The 22,022-nt window shown below is 45.0% G+C and overlaps 1 protein-coding gene across 12 annotated transcripts in view; it reads right to left on the bottom strand.

Moving 5' to 3' along the window:
* The window catches only part of Lcor (ligand dependent nuclear receptor corepressor), a 104,754-nt gene extending 101,553 nt beyond the window's left edge, over nt 1-3,201 (bottom strand). For 4 of the 12 annotated variants that reach the window (XM_031390306.1, XM_031390311.1, XM_031390312.1 and 1 more), the window contains exons 1-2: nt 3,038-3,201; nt 2,174-2,247 (exon numbers count right to left, since the gene is read on the bottom strand). Coding sequence is in view for 3 of the 12 variants with exons in the window: in XM_031390305.1 (XP_031246165.1) it covers nt 2,174-2,247; nt 2,471-2,568 (172 nt within the window). In the remaining 9 variants the exon portion in view is untranslated. Of the gene's footprint in view, nt 1-2,173; nt 2,248-2,470; nt 2,771-3,037 lie in introns of those variants that run through there. The other 8 variants (XM_031390313.1, XM_031390314.1, XM_031390309.1 and 5 more) reach the window with 6 other exon arrangements.
* Between the last annotated feature and the right edge of the window lie 18,821 nt (nt 3,202-22,022).

The raw sequence follows: 22,022 nt of genomic DNA, 5'->3' as shown, positions 1-22,022 counted from the left end.
CTTCACTGTCTGAACTCAGCATAGGCTCTGTTCTAACCCAAAGTGCTCAAAAGGGTTTGGGTTTGGAGCAGCTGGGATTTCAGGTTTTTAGATTATGGATGCTCAGTCAGTAAAATCCTTGCAAACATTACAACATATCAAAAACACAGAAATCTCAAACACTTCTGAAGAGATACTCACTCTGTATTGACTCAAAACAAACTTATTACTGACTCTGTAACTTGTCTCCCAGACACCACTGGCCCCTTACTCCCTCCATGCCAGACAGTAAAAAGGAAAATTAAATCCTGGACATGACTGAAACTTCATTTTTAACCCAAATACGGCTATAAATTAAGTTTCACTTAAGAACCAAACACCCCTAAAATATTAAGATACTCAACCAAGAGAATCAGAAGATTATCTGCATAGAACAATTCCTAGTAAAATAAGAGCTACTGCATCGACAGCAAACAGCATAGCTCCTTTAAAACTACAGTCTGCCGCCCCTTTCTAACACAAATCTCACAGCACCACTTAAAACACTCCCCAGAGAACAAAATTACATATAACAAAAGAGAAAATATGACGCCCAATTGACTTTAGCTGAGCAATTATTGGTAAGTATTAGTACTTAAAATACCACCTGAAGTTGGAATTCTAAAAGCTCCCGGACATCACCTAAAAATGGAAATCTAGAGTTCCAAATATACTCTGAGAAAATCAATCACCGACTCCAAAACATTCTCCAAAGAATTCATCTGACTCTGAGAGTCACCTGAGGTGTTTACAGGAGGATTTTATTAGGCACAAAACAAAACATTTTGTCCAGAAGCAGTAATCAACCACTAATTCAATTAATGAAAAGAAAGGGGAAGTCACAGAACACAAGGATTTTCAAGCAAACAGCATAGGAATACTCACTGAAATAATTTAAACAAAAGCTGTATCCACACAAGAAATTTACAGGGTTGCATTTCTCAATTCCACAGTATTTTAAACACTAAAATGCCCTCCAGGACACAATCAATCATTAAGAGTAAAACACTACAAAAAAATAAAACCCTTCTAACTAGTTTCAGTCTTTTGTATTAACTAAGAATCCAGAAAATGCCTCAATTTGATGTTTCTCAAAACCTGCCATGTACACTTTTATTTGACAATGACAAATAACGTAAGTGCTTAAGCCCATGTCATTGTAGCACATGTGTGACAGGTCGTGAAAAAAAAGAAACAAGCAGAAGAGAGCAAAGACAGCAAGAGCCAAAAAGCCTGCTTCCTGGAGGGCAGGGCAGGGCTTGGATTGCCAAGAGGGAAATTTTAACCTGTATTCAAAAAGTAAATCACCTCCTCCAAAAAACTGCTCAGATCTTTATTATTTACTCAAGTATACATTTAAAAATATATACTTTTAACCTTTGGACAACCAAAGTGGCATCGAATATCTTACCGCACTAATTACATTTGGTATTACAGTCTAAGTCTTTAATAAATTCGCACTACACGTTTTCAAAATGAAATACTCCAAAAAATGGCAGTGCTCCTTTTCTCTAATAAAGGTTACCTTATTTTTCACTTTTTTAAAGTTTTAGTTTTGCTTTTTCATCTATTACAAAAACAAAAAACCAAAAAAACCTATCCCTTATGGGACATTGTAAAGGGCAGACCCTCCTGTCAAGCCAGAAGGCTCAAACACAAAGACAGAGCTAACCAAGTGCTGTAATTCTTCCAAACTGAGGCTCTCCACACACACACACACCCCTTCCCCCCCCAACAGATATGTCTATTAAATCAGTGTCTGTTCTCCCCCTCGCACAACAAAGAGAACTTCTCACCGCATGAAATTGCCGCTGAATGGACACCAGAAAGCAGGATTTGCATAATTCCTTCCAACGAAACCCCGTCGGGAAAGAGGGGACCTGGGCCCAAGCGGACGGACAGAATCTCCCAGGTCCGTCTGTGGAAGACCTGATTCCCTAGAACGCGCCCCATCGACGTGGGGGGCTGGAATTCCGGGCCTCCCCGAGGACTGGGCGTGGGGGGACAGAGGACGATGAGAGGGCATCTCCCCACACATCAGCCGCACCGAAGCAGAGACGGGGAAATAACAATGCTGGGGACATCAGAGTCAGACACAAGGATGGACAGAGGCTAGGGGGCGGCGGGTGGAGCAGACAGCACACGGGGCACTTACTTTTTGGAGGGGGGTTCAATATGTGAGTCAAGCCCTTATGGTCCCGCCGGCCGCCGCACAGAGGGAAACGGGACCTTGGGAGAGAAGAACAGACAAAACACACAGTGTGAGAGGTGCAGCTCGCCGCCCGGCCCCTCCCGGGCGTCCCCGTCCACGCTCCCGCCGCCCGGGGAAGCGCGCGGGCCGCCGGCCGCCGGGGCTCAGCGGAGGGGGACGAGGGGGACTAGGGGGACCCCCGCCCGGCTTCCCACCCCCGCCTCCCCGCCGCGCGCACGCCGAACACAAATCCGCACACACCGACCCGTGCGTCGAGGACTAACTCCCCAGCCGCCGCCGCCACCGCCGCCGCCGCCGCCGCCCGCAGAGGAAGTGCAGCCGCTGCCCCCCGCGGCCATGACACCCCACTTGGCTCGCTCAGGCGGACGCGGGGCCTGTGACAGCTCCGGCTCCCTCCGCCCCCATCTCCACACCTCACGCCTCGCACACGCCCGAGCGCCGCCGCGCGTGCCCGCGGGCACGGGGGCGCGCCCCCGGCGCGGGGGGAGGGGCGCGGGACGAGGGCAGGTGGGGGCGACCCCGTGCGTCCCGGCGCGCTGGCGGAGGCGGCGGCGGCGCGGCGGGCCCGGCGTCCACAATGCGCCCGTGGAGGAGAGGCCGCGCGTCCCAGCCCGCCCCGCCAGCCGAGGGGAGGGGCGCCGCGCCGCGCAGAGCCGCGCCGGCCGCGCGCTCGCGCTCCGGGGGGTGGGGGAGGGGGCCGAGCCCGGGAGGGCGCGCGGGGCCGGAGCGCGGCGGGCGCTGCCCCGTTCCCTCCCACGCGCGGGCGGCCGGCGGCCGGGTGGCTCGGGCGCCAGTGGAGGGCCTCACCTACACGGTGGATGAGCTTGTGGCGCCACGAGTCCAGTTCTTGCCGAAAGCCGCGTCTCTCAACGGAGCATTGCTGCCGCCTACACACCCTCGCCATCTTCTGCCGCCCGCCCGGCCGGCCCTGCCTCCGCCGCGGCCCCGCGCACGCCCAGCCGCGTCGCCCGGGGCCGCGCACGCACCCGTGGCCTGGGCGTCGCGCCTCCCGCCGGGGGCGGCGCGGGGGCAAGGCTGCGCTCACCTCCCCGTGGCCCCGGGGCGGCCCGCCGCTCCTCCTCCCTCCCGTCCGCCCGCCCGCCCGGCGTCCCCGCGCACCAGCTCTGCGTCCCACGTCCCCCCTCCCCGCCCCGGGACGGCGTCTTCCTACACCCGTGCCGGGTCCCCGCGCCGCCCTCGCTCTCCGGCAAGGCCACGGCGGCCCCGGCCCTCCCCCGAGGCTTTTGGGTTTTAAACTAGTTCCATCTATCACTTCCTACCTGCCTATCGGCCGGCACCAACTGTTGCAAGTTCCGCACCATTGCTTCTCGCAACTTCTCGGTCGGAACGGCCCCTCCCGAGGGGCGCCGTGGAAGAGCAGAGAAATAGGAATAAATGCCCGGATGCCCTTGGAGGCGCCGAGCCCTAAGGTTTTCAGAGGTGAAGTGGATAATTCGGTTTTAAGTTATCGGAATACTACGCCGGTATTCATAAGACCCAATTTAAAAAAAAAAGCAAAAAGAGAAGGGTTGTAAGTCAAATAAAAAGCCTGTGTGTGGGGGGTCCTCTCCTGGAAAGACTGATCGTAGTTGAAAGTCTTAAGAGAGTTGAGAAAATAAAATGTTCTACTAGAAAGTGAATTTCAAACGACAGCTTAAGAATATGTTGTGAAATAACCCCAGATCCATAATTCAGGAAACGACTCAAAACATTTTGATGAGAAAGGATCTCCAGGTCTGGAGATTATCTCTGGGATAATTAAACCACCTTGCACAGGAAGCCATGTTTCGTTTAAACGTAACACTATTAATTACTTGATTTATTTGAAAGACAGAGGGGAAAGAGTAAGGAGGAAATAGGAACCGAAAAAACGGAAATGACTACCTACCATATAATGACTACCTACCAATACAAACTTTAACCTCTTTCCCACCCTTAGAATTTAAGGAGAGTGCGTTCCTTCTAAATATTTAAATGTAAGTATTTTTGTAGGTAAAACAAAATCATTACTTGACCTCAAGGATTCCACTGATGTGGATCTGTGAGGGGAGGGCAGTCTGGGGCGTGGGAACTGGGGTAACTGCTCCTAAGAATGACTTGTGGTTCTCTCGGATAGGAGTAAGATTATGGGTAGTAGGCACCTTCCATCTCAAAGCCAGTTAGATTTCCGCAATTCTCAAAAGCCCACACTGTTTCATTGCATCAGCCGTGCAGGATAGTGCACACCAGGTATTAGCAACAGTCCGCAGGGCTGAGAGGCAGGATTGCAAATTCCAGGCCAGCCTGGGCAACATAATGAGATCGTGTCTCAAAACAAGACTCCTGTCAAATAAACAGAGTCTTAGGTCAGAAGTCGTCGAGTTTCTGTGATGGTTAGGTGAGGATCAAAGGGAAATGAACCCTAGCTGGAAGTAACCATCCTGTTCCCTATAGCTAGCGTGAAATTCCTTTCCTCACCACTAGGTGGTGGGTTTCAATCTTGTAGATTGTAAGCAACTTTCTGTGCTGGTTGGAGAAACTGTTTCGTAAAAATTTTTGTTGTTTTTAATAAGTGAGCAATGTACAATTTAAAAGAAGTTAATAATATGTTTTTCAAACCACCATTCGTATGTTTTAAAACAAGTCAAGGGTAATAGTTTCTCAACATAACCTCTTGGAGCAGTGTCCTCAACCTTCCTAATGCTATATCCCTTTAGTACAGTTCTCAGGCTGTGGTGACCACCCCCAGCCATAAAATGATTTTTGTTGCTATTTCATGACTAATTTTTCCACTGTTATGAATTGTAATGTAAATATTTTTGGAGATAGAAGCTTGCCAACAGGGTCACAACCCACAGGTTGAAACCCTTGAAGTCTCAACCACACAGATTCGGAGAATTCTAAGGGATCTCAGAAATTAATTTATAGTTGAAACAAGCATTCTTTCCTTTCAGCCAGAAGCCCAGACAAGTCAGATTGCATAGCAGAAGGTGTGGGGTCAACAGAAGCAGGCACAAGCCCAGTTTCCAATTCTGAACTTAATGCTACGTCCACTACTCCACTGTGAATCTCTATTTCTACTTCATTTATTTAAAGTGGGCAACCAACCTAAAATTGACTCTTCACGATGCTTTTTTGAAAGACAATATGGCGGGTTGCAATAATAATGATTTTAATAATAATAATAATAATAATAATAATAATAGTGGTTTGTTTAGTACTTGCGACTTTGCCTCTTCAGAATGTGAAGTAGGTCTTGTTTTGCCAGTATACAGATTGTTATGGTTCGAGTGTGATTGTCTTCCACAGACTCGCCAGTTTGAACACTTGGTCCTCAGCTGGTGGTCCTGGTTTGTAATGTTGTAGAGGCTTTGGGGCATGCACCCTAGTGGACAGATGTAGTGCTGCAGCTGCATGTCTGGAGGACTGCAATCTGGCCCAACTCCCGCCCTGAAGTCTGTGCTTCCCCATGGGTGCCGCAAACTTCTGCCCTTGCAGAGACGCTCCCACCATGCCTTCTTTGCTGTGATGTACTAAACGTCATGTGCTCTTCTCTCTAATTGCGAGTCAGAATAAACCTTCCCTTAAGTTTCTGGCTCACATAGTCTGTCACAGCAATGAAAGAAATGATCTAGAAAAGTTGGACTCTTAGGTTTCATAATCAGTTTGCACGAAGAATGTGGAATCATTTGGAGCTATGGGCTGGAGAGGCCTGGAGTGCCGTAAACAGAGCTCAAGAGGGTGTTCTGGTGGACACTGGGATGTTCAGAATGCCATAAAAAGTCACAGCATTCACTCTGCTCATGAAGTTTCAGAGAAAAACAAGGGTTCTTTTGGAAAATGGGCCAGAAGCTATTTGTGTTATGGTCTGGCAAAGAATCTAGCTGTATCTGCCTATATCCTGAAAACTTGAGAAATGTTCAGATTTAAAATAATGGACTAATTTGTTTGATAAAAGGAAATTCAAGATAGCATATAAATCAGTCTGTGGCACAGTTATTGCTCACTTCCATTGGCCAGGTTTACGGTGAGAATTCCAGAAGAGAGATGTGGGAATGTTCGTTTTGATCGGGACAGGGTGGTAAACAACAAATAGAGCAGCTGCAGAGTGAAGATAGTTGTCGAGGTAAAATGTAATCGTACCCTGACAGGGACGCCTACAGCCCTGTCCAGGAGCAGTAGAAATGGTGTCAGAGGGCAGGTAGCCTCTGCCACTGAAGGCTCCAGCATGTCTTGCCCCAGTAGCCCCACCTAAGAAAACCTTTTCCCAGTCCAGCCTCCCAAGCACAGGGAGACCATTCAACGGCGGTCCCGGGGAGTCAGATTACATCTTGAGTGGCTATCAGAACTCGGTTTTGTCCACACAGTGCTAATTTTGCAGACATAAAGAATACAAAAGTCACAGGTGTATAAAGTGACAACACAACCACTCCATGTTGAGGGGAAGGTTTTTAGTGTAGATATGAGAGAGAGAAAATAGCTGGACATAACTGTCAGAGTCCACAGCAGAGAGAGAAAGTAGACTGAACGTGGGCAGCCGACTAGATCTGGCCAAGAGAGAAGCAGGAGCAGAGCAGAGAAATAGAGGGAGGAGGGAGACAGTGGGGTGGTTTGAATAGGAATGGCCCCCGTATGCTTGGCCATAAGAAGTGGAACTAGTAAGAAATGGGGCCTTGTTGGAGGTAACACATCACTGTGGAGGCCGGCCCTGAGGTCTTATAAGCTCAAGATACACCCAGTGTAGTGAAAGACCCCTAGAACTGGGGAGATCCTTACTCAAGTCTCTGGATGACGCGACCACCCAATGACTCACAAGAGACCGAACTTGGTGCAATCACATGAGGTTTATTGGGGATACCGGTACCGGGGTCGATCTCATGACCATGCTGGCCAGAGTTCGACCCTGAACACAAGAAGTGTGGGGGTATTTAAGGGAACATCCATAAGCAGGGGGCGGGGCGGGAAGAGGGTTACCAAGGAAACAGAACATAAACAGTGGAAAATTTCAGAGGGACCCAACCCAAGGTATTCAGTTAGGGAGGGAAACATATTCATTCTAGGAATGTAATCTTCATCTATCGGTTGGCAGGGTGGAGAGTCTCATAAACCAGTAGACCTTAGTTCCGCCCTCATAGTGGGTCATTCAGGAGGGGCAGGAACCAGAGCCCCGAGGCTCTGGGTTAGCAAAGTTCCTGGAACTAGCTACTCCACCTTTTTTTGGCTTGTGGCAAAGGTTTTCCATGCCCCCTTTTAGGTAAAAGTTATACATTATACATTCTAAGATTCTCCAGCCTTTCAGTAGCTTCTGCTGCCTGCTGAACAAGTGGTAGAACTCTCAGCTCCTTCCCCATCACCATGTCTGCCAGCGTGCCACCGTGCTTCCCACCAAGAACTGAAAGCTAGCTCCAATTAAGTGTTTTCCTTTATAAAAGTTGCCTTGGCCATTGTGTCTCTTCACAGCGATAAAGAGCCAAACTAAGACAGATAGAGAGCAAAGGCCTAGCCAAAAACAGCAGGCTTGCCAGAAGAATGAGTAAGTAGCTGGGGGTTTGGGAGAGGGAAGCCCATGAGCTGAAGGGAGTTTAGGAAGGAAGTCAGAAGAGCTAGGATGTTAGCATGGCTCTGTGTAACACATGCTTGTGACACTAAGGGTGCCTGGAGGCCAGCTTATACTTTGGTATTCTAATAGGTACTACAGGTAGCCATTTGTCCTTTCTGCCAGAAGTTAAGGAAGTGACTCCTTCTGGTAGAAGGCAAACCAGCTTTTCAAGTTCCTGAGGAATGCTGGCTTTTATCTAAGAAATCCTCCAACCGTCCAGGTTGAGCCCATTTCTAGATATTTGGAGTTTGGGGGATTGGAGTCTCCTTTAGACCTAACAACAGGGTCATGGAGGCTTGCACTGAGTCTCCAGGAAGCTGCTGAAGCCGGACAATATGCAGCAGGGTCAGGTTCCCTGTATGGAGCTCCAGGGCGTGCTGTGTCTAAAGCTGTGAGGGTGAGACCTAATTGCAGTGCAGCCCTCAGGATGTTGGAGATGCCAGAACCATGATAGCCCTGCTGGAGTGAACTGTCCTTGTCAAGTGGAGGCAGCCCAAGAGCTAGGATATATATATATATTGCAGGTAGCAGAACTGCAGAGGTGGGGGTACCCAAACCCTTACGAGCCCAGAGGATACTACCCAAGCTGCAGAGGCCAGATACAAAGCTGCAAGGTTCATTTCCCAGATAGTACTTCTCTTTGTAGTCCCAGCTGTCCTAGAACTTGCTCTATAGACCAGGCTAGCCTGGAACTCAGGTCCACTTACTGCCAGTGAGCATGGACTTGGTGGGAACAGATGGACTCGGTCCCTGCCCCTGGAACTGGCTTGTTTGTTCAATACCGTGTGTATTCTCACATTCCTCCCAGGAGTGACCCATGTTAATCAGAAACTGCATGAGGCAAAGGTGTGGCTAATGTCTCAACAAAATAGCAAAGGCTGGGACCTTCAGGACAGCCCTTAAGGCTGGAAAAGAACTCTAAAAACATGAGTCCAAAAAATATATATAATTTCTAAACTATGCAAAAGTATAAAGATGCAATATGAATTGTATAAGGAGCTTCACTGATCTAAAAAGAACAGAGCCAGCTTGTCAGAAGGACACAAAGACAGGCAAATCCAAATGCAGGCAGATTCCTGAGTTCAAGGTCAGCCTGGGACAAAGGTGCACAGGATTCTGATTCATAGGATAATCAAAGGGAACCCCTGGAATAAATAACTAAATTGGTATGTAAATAAAAAACTGGGCGGTTGATAGGCTTGAGATGAGCTAGCAGAAAGCTATAGCAGTTCTTCTTAAGAATTTTTCCCTTGTGAGAGCTGAGCTGTCTGAAGGGAGAAAATAGCTCTTCAAGAATTTTTTTCTAACAGTATTTCCAAATCCCAAGAATTACTTTAGAAAGCTGACACAGTTCTTTTAGAATTTTTTTCTAGCAGCTATCTAGAGAAGTCTGTTTGAAGAGTGAACACAGCTCTCTTAGAATTTCTTCTGATATTCTATTCTGACTTTGATCAGAAAACCCAAAAATTACTTTTAGAATTTTTATAACAAGAGATTTGAATTCTCTTTTTGGTTTTTTGAGACAGGGTTTCTCTGTGTAGCCCTGGCTGTCCTGGAACTCACTCTGTAAACCAGGCTGGCTTCGAACTCAGAAATCCACCTGCCTCTGCCTCCCAATTGCTGGAATTAAAGGCTACCACCGCCTGGCTAAGATTTGAATTCTTATAGCAGCTTTTCTGACTTTGATCGGAAAACTTATAAGTTATCCAGATACTTTTTGGAATTTTTACTAGCAAAGAAAGCTATCCCAACCAGAGAGTGTTTAGAATAGCAAGAAAAGCTATCTAGACCAGAGTATAACACACACATACACACTCACACACACATACACACACACTCACACACATACACACACACACACACTCTCTCACACACATACACACACTCACACTCTCACATTCTCACACACACATACTCTCAAGCGGGGTTGGGAAGAGTTTGGACCCAGGATTTGTTTTCACTGCTCCCAAACACCCCTCACTCAGGAACCTGGACCTGGCTGAGGCCAGTCCTTAGCAACTTACCTCCGTCCTCCTTAGTGGTGGAATTAAAGGCATGTGCCACGATGCCTGGCTAAGCTTCAGGGTTTTTTATGGTCTTTCTTTGGTCCAGCTTTTCCATCTTGCTATCTGTGCTGGTTAAATTTTTGTCAGTTTGACACAAGCTAGGGTCCTCTGGCAAGAAAAAAGAAAAAAAAAAAACCTCGGTTGAGTAAATGCCTTTGTCAGATTCCCTGTAGGGCAGCACAGTTCAATGGGAGGCATACCCCTGCCTCTGCAGGCGGGTGGTCCTAGATGGTCTAAAAAAAGCAAGCTTTGAGAATCCTGAGAAGCAAGTCAGGCAGTAAGGAGCAGTTCCTTAACCTCTGTTTAAGATCTACCTCCCGTGCCTGCACTGACTTCTCTTCTCAATGGCCTGCAAGCTAGAAGCTAAAATAAGCCCATTTGTCCCCAAGCTGCTTTTGGGTATGGTCTTTTATCACAGTAATAGAACCTACTAAAATACTACCTTCCCAACCTTTCCTCATAGAATCAAAATGACTACAGGGGCTCACAGCCTTGAATTTTAGAAGAGACCTTGGACATTTAAGTGTTGGCTGTAAGACTCCGAGGACTTTTTGATGCTGGACTGAATGCATGCATGTTAGATAATAAGATACCTTTGGGAGTAGGAACAGAAATGTCCCCCCATGGCTCGTGTGTTTGAACACTCGTCCCCTTCCCCCAGCTGGTAGTCTTGATTTTACAGGCTGTGTGTTCTTAAGGAAGCTGGATTTAGATGAGCTAAAGTGAGTCTCTGGGGACGAGCCTTAAGGCATATAGCCTGACCCTGGAGGGAGAGGAGTTTGCCACTTCCTGACTACAGAGGTGATGTGATCAGCCACCTCATGCCTCTGCTGCCACAGCAGTGAGGTGTTCCCACCTCCGTGCATTCCTCACAGTGAACTTTATCCTCTGGACCATGAGCCAGGATAAACTCTTCCTCTTTCAAGCTGTTTCTGTCAGAGCCCCAAGCAAAGGAACTAATACAGGAGTATTAGTGTAACTCAGGGGTTAAACAGACATTGCTTCCTCTTGGCATAAAATGAAGCTTTTTGGAAGTAGAGAGTTGTTGGGGTGCAGTGTGTAAAGGTTGTCTTTGTATTATTCAATTTTTGATTCTGTACAGGCAAGGAAGTGAGGACTGGCCAGATTGGGTATTATTATTTTATGACTCATCTCCTGCCTCAGTATTTTGTAAGCTTACACCTTCCTTACTCACAGATTGGCTTTGGCTTAATAAAGAGCTGACACCAATAGCTAGGTGGGAAAGGGATGGCAAAGAAAGGGACTCTGGGAGAAGAATCAGGAGGGGGAGGATCCACCAGCGGGACACGAAGAGGTCAGGGCCATGTGGCAGGACCTGGACTAAAGTAGTCGTGGTAATTAAGTTAGATGAGCTAGCTGGGAGGTAGCCTAAGCTAAGGCCTGAGCTGTAACAAAATTAGTAAGTCTCTGCATCATTATTCATTTGCTGGTGGATCCAAGAAAGTCCGGTTATAGAGATTAACCTGGCCTGGTAGCCATGCCTAGTAATAAACAGAACAATACAGTGATAAACACAACTACGGTAATGGAGCAGTTGACATTCCCTAGTAAAGGATGAGCGATCGGGAAAAAAATCACAAGCTCTTCACCTAGGATTCCATCTTGAGAGATGCTGGAATGCATGTGTAAATAGGAAGCAGAGGGATAGCTGACAGGAGAGACTCCATGATCCAGCCTCTGTGAGGTCACCATCCGCAGGGTCTGACTGTGCGGCCTAGGCCAAAATCCTGTCTCTGCCTCCAGGTGCTAATGATAGGACACAATGTGGCCTCTGCTGCTTTGGGTTGCTCTGGAAGAGGGCCTGATGGCAAACTTTTCCCCATCATGGACCTCCCAGTTAAGACAAGTAAGATCTCGGCTGGAGATGAGTGTCAGATCCATGATTAGATCCTCCCCCGTGCTCACCCAACCTCGAGGACCACAGGAAGCCAGCGATCTGGTGGCTTGGGAACACTGAGTCAGAAGGAATGAGAAGGAATGATTTCAATGACCTTGGCCTTTGAAACCAGCATCCCTTAGTTCTCGCAGTCCTTTCTGTAACTCTTGAGTGCTGGAGGAAAGAGAGCACAGAGAATCTTGGCGAAGCAAGGTCAGTTCCCTTTCCATAGGACGTTTTCCAGCATAAGACCAACTAGTTCTTTGTGTCTCAGTAATTGGAAATGATGTGTAGGGAAATGGCTATTGATAAAGTATTAAGTAGGCTGGGACTTCTAAGTAAGAATATATATCTTGATGATTTTTTGGGGGTGGTGGTGTGAATTTAATGAATTCCATAAAGTAGAAGATACTTTCTGAAGTTCTTTTCATGTACTGTGTCATTTATTCTTCACAACTCAATCTATAATCACCATTTTTTGTAGCAGAGCAGAAAAGCAATTTGCCCAACTCATATGCTATAGTAGATTTGGATTCAAATGTGGTTAATGGAATTATGCAACTGAATTACTTTGCCTGCAGTGGAGTAGGAGAAATAAGACCTGGTGTGAGCCATAGGGAGAAGCCATGTCTCTTGGGAGCTTGGTCTTTTTTGAGGAACTACTCATGTAGGGGACCTTTTGCTTAGTAAAGGCCTTCTCCTCTCTTCTCCTGTTTATCTGTGTGGGTGCCACTGACATAAAAACTTTATGGCTTTGATCTATGTTGTGTGTGTGTACAACGGACTCTTCTACAATTGATTGAAATATATTAACACATCAAAAATTTACTTAAAAACATTTCAGTAGGTTATTTTGGTTTTTTGTTGTATTTTTGTTTGTGTTCTCCCCCCCCTCCCTCCACCTCTCTCCCTCCCTCCCTTTCTCTCTCTCTCTCTTTTTCTCTCTCTTTCTATCTTGAGACAGGGTTCATCTGGGTAGAGCTGGCTGCCCTGGAACTCACTCTGTAGACCAGGCTGGCTTTGAACTCACAGCCTGCCTCTACGTCCTGATTACTAGGATTAAAAGTATATACTACCATTGTGCCACACTTCAGTAGTTTTTAGTCTCATCAGGAAGTTGCATACTAACACCATCATTTTGGAATCCTTTCTTGAACCCCAGAAGAAGCCCTTACTGATCACTCCCCCCTTTTATATCAACAACCAATCTACTTTATTTCCTTAAAAACCTTTTTAAAAATTTTTGTTTTTATATATATGGAACTTTTGCTGCATGTATGTCTATGGACCATGTGCATGCCTATTGCACATCACAGAGGCTACAAGAGGTGTTAGATTCCCAGGAACATGAGTTACAGATGGTTGTAACCATTTAGGTGCTGGAAATCGACTCTATGTCTGTTGGAAGAACAAATGTTAACATCTGAGCTGGCTCTCCAGTTTCTCCCAAGTTATTTATAAATAATTTGAAATGGTTACAAAGTTGCAAGAACTCTCATGTCTTTGTTAGACATTCAGTTTTAGTGTTTTACTATATCAGCTTTCTCTCATGTGCTCTCTTTCTCCCTCTCCCTCTCCTTCTCCCCTCTCTCTTCCTCTCTCTCTCTCTCTCTCTCTCTCTCTCTCTCTCCCTCTCCCTCTCCCTCTCCCTCTCCCTCTCCCTCTCCCTTTCCCTCTCTCTCTCTCTCTGCATGTATGCATGCATCTATATGGTTTTATTGTTCTAAAATTCTTTTAAATAATCAGATAGACAGCTGAAGAAACAATGTCCCATCACCATAAATATCCATATGAATGTTCACCAAGACACTGTTTTATAGCCTTCACATAACCCACCCCAGACCATATCATCACTGCTGATAATAGCATGGACCTACGCCATTAACACTCAACCACTCACCCAGTCCAAGATCCACCCAGGAATTTTCCTTGTTCTTCTTGTCAAGCATGTTCAGGTTTCCTCCAATCTGGACAAGTTTCTTGGTCTTTGTTTTTTATGACCTTGATGGCTCTAATCAATTTGGTCCTTTGCATAGAGTGATTCCCCAACTGGATCCATATGGTGCTTCCTTACGACTTGCTTAGCCATACTGTGAACAGGCAGGCCCTGTCATCCCAGGTTACCACAAGGAACACAAAGCAGTCCCTTCCTTGGCAGCCCTGTGATGAGAATCCTGATTATGCTCAAGTCGCCTTCTCCATAATAGGAAAGAAATCACTGGCTTTGCTCTGCTTTCGATAAATATTTTGGGGGCTGGAGAGATGGCTCAAGCAGTTAAGCACACCTACTGCTGCTCTTCTGAAGGTCCTGAGTTCAAATTCCAGCAACCGCATGGTGGCTCACAAACATCTGTAACAAGAACTGACTCCCTCTTCTGGAGTGTCTGAAGACAGCTACAGTGTACTTATATATTATAAATAAATAAATCTTTAAAAATAAATAAATAAATAAATATTTTGGGAGGAGATATTCCAAGGTTATGTTAATATCCTTCTCCATCCAGCCTTCTTCCACCAGCTTAACATGCATTATTCATGGTTGAGTCTCTTAGCATAGTGATAATAGTCGAATAAGTCATTTTTCTTATTTATTTATTTATTTACTTATTTATTTGACTAGTTAGCATTCTTTTAATTTGAAAACATTTTATTCTTATTTATTTTGAGATATGGTCTCACTGTGTAGTCCTAGATGGCCTGTAACTCACTATGTAGACCAAAATTAACTAGCTTTGAACTAAGCTCTGCCAGCCTCCACCTCTAGTGCTGAATTGCATGCATACACCAACATGGTTGGCTATTTTACATTTTTTTAAGTGTGTGTGCGTGCAAGCATGTGAGTGCAGGTACCTGCAAAGTCCAGAAGGGGGTGTTATATCCCCTCATGCTGGAGCTACAGGCAACTGTGAATAGCTACACAATGTGTCTGCTAAGAAATAAACTTGAGTCCTCTGCAAGAGCAGCATGTGCTCTTGATCACTAAGCCCAGCCCAGCATTCTTTTGTGGGGGACTGAGAAAGGATGTAGCCTAGACTGGCATGGAACCTCGGTCTTCCTGCCTTAGCCCATTTTTACATAAGAAGACCTCTTCCTGTTCCCTGTCTGTTTTTACTTACTTGGTTCAGTGTGAACTTACAGATTTCTATTTTTTCAGAGTGGGTTGCAGTATGTTACTATGGTTCTTTATTTTCATACTGGAAATTGTCCTAGATTTGGTCAATGGGAGATCTTTTAAGGACAAATTCTGGATCCCTGTGGTATTGTACACATAATTCTGTAAGAATTTCCTTACTTTCTAGCATACACAAGTTCATCTTCTATGTCCCCTTCTATTAGCATTTCTTCTAGGCTCCACCCAGTTACCTAGCAACAGCCAGGTATGAGTTAAAAAGGACTCTCTCTCTCTCTCTCTTTCTCTCTCTCTCCCCTCTTCCTCTTCCTCCTCCTCTTCCTCCTCCTCTCCCTCTTTCCTTTCCTTTCCTCTTCTTTCTCTCTCTCTCTTTCTCTCCCCTCTTTCCTTCCCTCTGCTCCTTCCTTCCCCTCTCCATTTACTCTTTCCCTCTTTTCCCACCTGTCCCCGCTGCTCTCTTCCTCTTCTTTCTCCTCTTCCTTCCTCTCTCCTCTCTCTATTCTGTCCCCCTTTCTCTGCCTCTATCCCTTCTCCAGATCCCCTTTCTTTCTCACCAATAAACTGTCATCATACTAGGTCTGTCGCATGGCTTGACTGCTTATAGGGATACCTTGGCAGGACCCACCAAGGCACCCCCTCCCACCTCATCGCTGCCACCATTTTATAAAGCACAACACCTTCCCTTGGCTCAAGAGTAAGCAGTTTCCCAAGAAGCCTAAGGACAGAATATAGTCATCAGGATCTAGGTTCTCAGTGTGTTCATTGCTGCTGATGGCTCATTGTTGCCAGGTCTGCTTAGCTTTTGAAGCTTTCAAATACATCTACATATATAGGCACCATGTGTGTGCATGTATTTCTAGATCTGTCTTTAAATGTAATTAAAACCATGAGTTTATATTGATGAAGTCAATCCCCCTCTAGTTCTAGATACTTGCAAAGCTTTCCCTTATATACATTTGTAGGTCCTCCTACTGTAAGTGAAGAGCCAGGCGTAGTATACAGACACATCTCTAGTGCCAATGTCCACAACAGCATAGATATAAAGTTTACTTCAATATACATATCTACTTGATTCATCCAACGTGTAATAATCTTTTAATCTTAGACGGCCTGCAGCTCCTTTCCAAAAGTGTAACCTTTTGGCTCATCATCCAAACCACTGCCCAGTAGACCTCAGTTCTTCCCATACAGAATGCTAATGTATTCTGTGGCAGTCCAATCAGAGTCCCAGCAGGATCTCAACAGATCTTGTAGAATTCAATAGGAAAAGATCCACGAACAAATATGCCAGTTTGAAGAAGGAGAGAACAGAGAAGCAAATAACAGTATTTTAGACACAGAGGTAAGCAACCTAGATCCTCCTCAAGGAGGATCACGCCATGTACTACAGGGAATGTGGCCGGACCTGTCTAAGAACGTGCCTTTCCTGAGGTACTAGGACACAATGACTAAGTGCAGGCCTGGCCATTTTGGTCTAATGTAGGACACCCTGGATTGAAGTGTTTCACTGTCTTGACTAACCTGTGTCTTAGCTCCTGGGTCTTAAACTGTGGTCTAGGGGGATGTTGTCACTGAAATACTGAAGTCACAAAAACTTCGAGAGCAATAAAGCTCATAACAAAAGGTAAAAGTCCAAGCTCTTTCTGGCAGTGTCCACCCATCTTGCACCACTCAGCTTCCCTGAAGCAAGTCCACATGTGCATTTTGCACTCCATGACATGATGTCATGCAATATCAGCAAATGCTGCCTGTAACACCTCAGTAAGATTCTCTATGAATTGCCTTATTTTTATTGCACATAAAAAGTTTTCTAGCTGGGCAGTTGTGGTGTATGCCTTTAATCCCAGCACATGGGAGGCAGAGGCAGGTGAATTTCAGAGTTTGAGGCCAGCCTGGTCTACAGAGTGAATTCCAGGACAGCCAGGGATACACAGAGAAACCCTGTCTCAAACAAACAAACAAACAAACAATAAAAAAATAAAATAAAATAATTTTTTTCTACTTTTGGGGCTTGAGAGATATTTCAGTGACATTGTTCCCAGCACCCGCATCAGGAACCCCACGACTCCTGCAACTCCAACACCAGAGGGATCTGATGTCATCTTTTCAACTCAGCCAGTACCTACACATACACACACACACACACACACACACACACACACACCAGACACACAAACATATACATGTCAGTGATATTAACTAAATGTTTTTTGCTCTTAGAAAAACACGATGAGCCAGGAGTTGATGGTTTACACCTTTAATCCCAGTACTTGGGAGGCAGAGGCAGATATCTGAATAGAAGGCCAGCCTGATCTACAGAGTGAGTTCCAGGACAGCCAGAGCTTCACAGAAAAAAAAAATCTATCGAAGAAGAAGAAGAAGAGGAGAAGAAAGAGGAGGAAGAGGAAGAGAAGGAGGAGGTAAAAGACCCCCAGAATTGGGGAGATCCTTACTCAAGTTTCAGGATGACGCGACCACCCAATAACTCACAAGAGACCGAACTTGCTGCAATCACATGAGGTTTATTTGGAATAGGCCGGTACCGGGGTCGATCTTGTGACCATGCTGGCCAGAGGAGTTCGACCCCGAACGCAAGAAGTGAGGGGTATTTAAAGGGAAAAACTACAAACAGGGTGGGAGGGGCGGGGAGAGGGTTACCAAGGAAACATAACATAAAAACAGTGGAAAATTTTAGAGGGACCCAATCCAAGGTATTCAGTTAGGGAGGGGAACATATTCATTCTAAGAATGTAATCTTCATCTACCTTCGACGGGATGGGGAGCCTCATAAACCAGTAGACCTTCATTCCTAGTTCCGCCTTCATTGTGGATCAGTCAGGAGGGGCAGGTATCTGGAACCAGAGCCCTGAGGCTCTGAGTTAGCCAAGTTCCTGGAACTAGCTACTCCACCTTTTTGGCTTGATACAGAGGTTTTCCATGCCCCCTTTTAGGTAAAGGTTATACATTATACATACATTTCTATTAAATGCCCTCATTTTAAATTCTAAGATTCTCCAGCCTTTCAGAGGAAGAAGAGGAAGAGGAAGAAGAGGAGGAGGAAGCAGCAGCAGCAGACATAGTGGCACATATGTTTAATTCCAGTACTTGGGAGGCAGAGGCAGGCAGATTTCTTAAGTTGGAGGCCAGCCTGGTCTACAGAGTGAGTTCCAGGACAGCCAGGGCTATACAGAGAAACCCTGTCGCAAAACACCCCACCCCCACCCCCCAAAAAAGAGTTACTACTTGGAGCTGGCAAGATGGCTCAGTGGTTAAGAGCACTGACTGCTCTTCCAAGGGTCCTGCATTCAATTCCCAGCAACCACATGGTGGCTCACAACCATCTAAAATGGGATCTGATGCCTTCTTCTGGTGTGTCTGAAGATAGTGACAGTGTACTCACAAACATACATACATACATACATACATATATACATAACTCTTTAAAAAAATTACTAAGACTAAAAAAAAAGAAGACTCAATAAATATATATATAAAAAAATTACTGTTTGAGTTGCTGATAAGTGTCATTTAAAATCATTACTTGATGCCAGGCAGTGGTGGCGCATGCCTTTAATCCCAACACTTGGGCAGCAGAGGCAGAGGCAGGCAGATTTCTGAGTTTGAGGCCAGCCTGGTCTACAGAGTGAGATCCAGGACAGCCAGGGCTATACAGAGAAACCCTGTCTTGAAAAACAAAACAAACAAACAAAAAAAACCAAAAAAACAAAAAAACAAAAATTACTTGAAAATTTCCAACAACTTCTGAAATAGTTCTAAACATATGTCTGCCATTTTCTATTATTTATGTAAAGTGAGATTCTCAGTGCTCATGATTCAAACTGTGATCAACTATAAAAACTCTGAGATGAACTACAGCTTACAGTATCAATAATCAGCCCAGATTTGAGTCTTCATGTAAAAAATAAATAAGTATATTTATCTTATCAGTATATAAATTTTCTTTCATCTCTAGTAAACGGTCAAGTTATACATATGTAACAGTAACTTTTATTCTTCTTCTGTAGTGATTGTTTCCAAGGCTTACTCCTTCAGTCCCCTAACCTAGACTAGTCCTGGAAGCTTTTAGCCTCTGTACAATCTAATCTAGACCTGGATGCTTTCAGCCTCTTAGACTTACTCAATAAGCTCATCCTTTCTGGCCTTTTCTGAATTCTTGTTGGCTGGTTCAACTCAGCTGTTCTGGCTCAAACTCTTGTCCAAGCTGACTGACTCGAACAGGCTTTTCTCACTTCTGACGGAATTGCTCTGCTTGGCCTCAAACTAACTCTAGCAATCTGTTCTAATCTTCTGTCTCTTTCTCATCTTTTTTGGTAAATATTATCCCATTTTCCTCTATATAATCGTTATTCTTTCTCCTCCCTAGATTTTGGTAATAACTCTCCAATTCTTTATACTTACTAACCTTTTAGTAGTAGTAGTAGTAATAATAATAATAATAATAATAATAATAATAATAATAATAATAATAACAGTAATACAGTGAGACATTTTTCTCTGTGTTACTGGCTTATTTGTCCTCCCAGTTCTAACCATGTATTATTATCATTAATTTATTTTTATTTTATTTTTAGAAGGAATGTGCCTCACTTTTTTTTCTTTTTTTCTTTTTTTTGGGGGTGGGGTGGGTGGGGTTTCGAGACAGGGTTTCTCTGTGTAGCCCTGGCTATCCTAGAATTCACTCTGTAGACCAGGCTGGCCTCGAACTCAGAAATCCGCCTGCCTCTGCCTGGGCAAGTGCTGGGATTAAAGGCATGCACCTCCACCGCCCATCTGTGCCTCACTTTCTAAGCCCTTATAGAACCATACTTTTTCACAAGTCCTTAGAATCCTATTATGGTAACCTACATTTGCCTGGACACATGGTCTTTTTCTTCTAGCCTTTAGGGAAAGCAAGCAAACGATAGTCTGTGTCAGATGACTGAAAGGAGCACCTTCTAAAAGAATAACCAGGAAAGCTATTTATAGCTAAGAAGCAATCAGAAGCTGTTTCCATGGAAAATTTCTGTTACAATTGTTCTATCTGAGAGCTCCTAAAGTGCATCTGAGTTAGGCAGAATGGAAGCATCTAACACCAAAAGAGGTGTTCGAAAATAGTCTCATTTTAAACAAGGAAAGTGTAGTAAAAATCACAGAAAATACTTAAATGTCTTTACTGAGCCTTAGTAAGATGTACATTTCAAAGCTTTCATTTTTTTTTTCTAAAAACTTTTTGTAACTTCTTGGGCAAGGCATAGTGGTATATGTATAAACTAAAGACATGGCCATTCTATGGTGTATATAAAGGGAAGATTTTTATTATAGTCATGAGAGAGAAAAGTCAGAGGTATCTAGAAGAATCTAAAGCAGAGAGTTAGACTGAACATGGCCAGAGTACTGGATATGGCTAGGGCTATCTGCAAGAAATGGGGAGAGCAGCAGGGCAGAGGGAGAATACACAGTGAGAGCAGAGAGCAGCAAAGAGGCAAGGACAAGGCGCGGGCAGTGTGAGCATCAGTAGCTGGCAGGGAGCAGCCCAGGAGCTGGAAGGAGGTTAGAGTAGGGGAGGAGGTAAGGAGGGCTAGGGTGTAGACTTTGAAACGTGTATGTGTTGCTTGAGGACCTGAGTTAGCCTGGAGTCCAGCATGGACTTCGATATGCTAATAGGCACCGCAGGTAGCCAGTGTCCCTTCTGCCAGAGGTAAGGGAAATGACTCCTTCTGGGAGACGGGAACCAGCTCCACAGGTTCCTGAGGAAGGCTGACTTTTATCTAAGTGCCAGAAATTCTCATTTCTGAATATTTGGACTGTCTTTTGGAATTTGAGGAATTTGAGTTTCCTTTAGAAGTAGCAATGTACACCTTTAATCTCAGCACTTAAGAGGCCAGTGGATCCCTGTGAGTTCAAGGCTAGCCTGGTCTACATAGAGAATTCCAGGACAGCCAGGACCACATAAAAAGACTCTGTCTCAAACAAATAAGCAAAAATAGATGGATGGATAGATAGATAGATAGATAGATAGATAGATAGATAGATAGATAGTGCCTCCTTATTGAAACAAAGAGAAAAATAACCTTCATTTATTCTGTGATCAGCTGATGTTCATGGGTCCAAAGAGACAAGATGCAGAAGCTGCCAGAAATTTCCAGAAACTTCAAGGTGAAAGCCCGGCAGAGCTGGGCATGGAAGGCACATTGGCTTCTGTCTTATGCAGTGGTCTGTCAGCTGGCCTCCTGGAGACCAGATACGGACAGTCTTGGAGAGACATTCACCACTATGGTTAAACCTTTATTATGTCTTGGTTGCATGTGTCTGTAATGCCAGGAAGCTAAGGCAGGCAAGGCCAGGCCAGGTTACACAATGAGGTCTCATCTCAAGGAGATGATGTCAGAAATATGTTTATCTCCAAGAAAGAGATTCTCCACTGCACCATAAGTGTCTAGACAGGGAAGCTCTATGCTTGATCAGTAGGGCTCACTCAGAAGAGCGAACACAGAGACAAGAAGTGCACTTCATTTTTATCCTAACTTCGGTGGTGCGGGTGGGTGTCTTTCCCCATTGGCTGGGGGCTGTGACCTCACAGTCTTAGTACATATCTAGTCCAAAAAGAATTGGCACCTAGGAAGTGAAGGAGAAACAAACCATTCAGCCATTTTAATCAGCATGTCCTATACTCACGCACTTTGCACAAACAAAGGTTTTATACTGAGTGGTGGGAAGAACTGTGACATTTACATAGAAGGCTTAAAAGGTGCAGGAGATAACAAGATTTGAATTCTGGATCTTAAACACAACTTTTATGGTATTTGACTGGAAAGACTCATATTTAATGTTCCTTACAAATCCTTCCTTTTTTTAATTGTTAAATATTTTTTCTTTTCTTCCTTCCTTCCTTCCTCCCTCCTTCCCTCTCTCTCTTCTTTCTTTCTTTCTCTCTCTCTTTCTTTCTTTCTTAAGATTTATTTGTTTTATGTATGTGAGTACACTGCAGCTGTCTTTCGACACACCAGAAGAGGGCATCAGATCTCATTATAGATGGTTGTGAGCCACCATGTGGTTGCTGGGAATTGAACTCAGGACTTCTGGAAGAGCAGTCAGTGCTCTTAACCACTAAGCCATCTCTC

The sequence above is a fragment of the Mastomys coucha genome, unplaced genomic scaffold, assembly GCF_008632895.1.
Source record: "Mastomys coucha isolate ucsf_1 unplaced genomic scaffold, UCSF_Mcou_1 pScaffold21, whole genome shotgun sequence".
NCBI lineage: Eukaryota > Metazoa > Chordata > Mammalia > Rodentia > Muridae > Mastomys > Mastomys coucha.
This window is presented reverse-complemented; position numbering and strand designations above follow the sequence as displayed.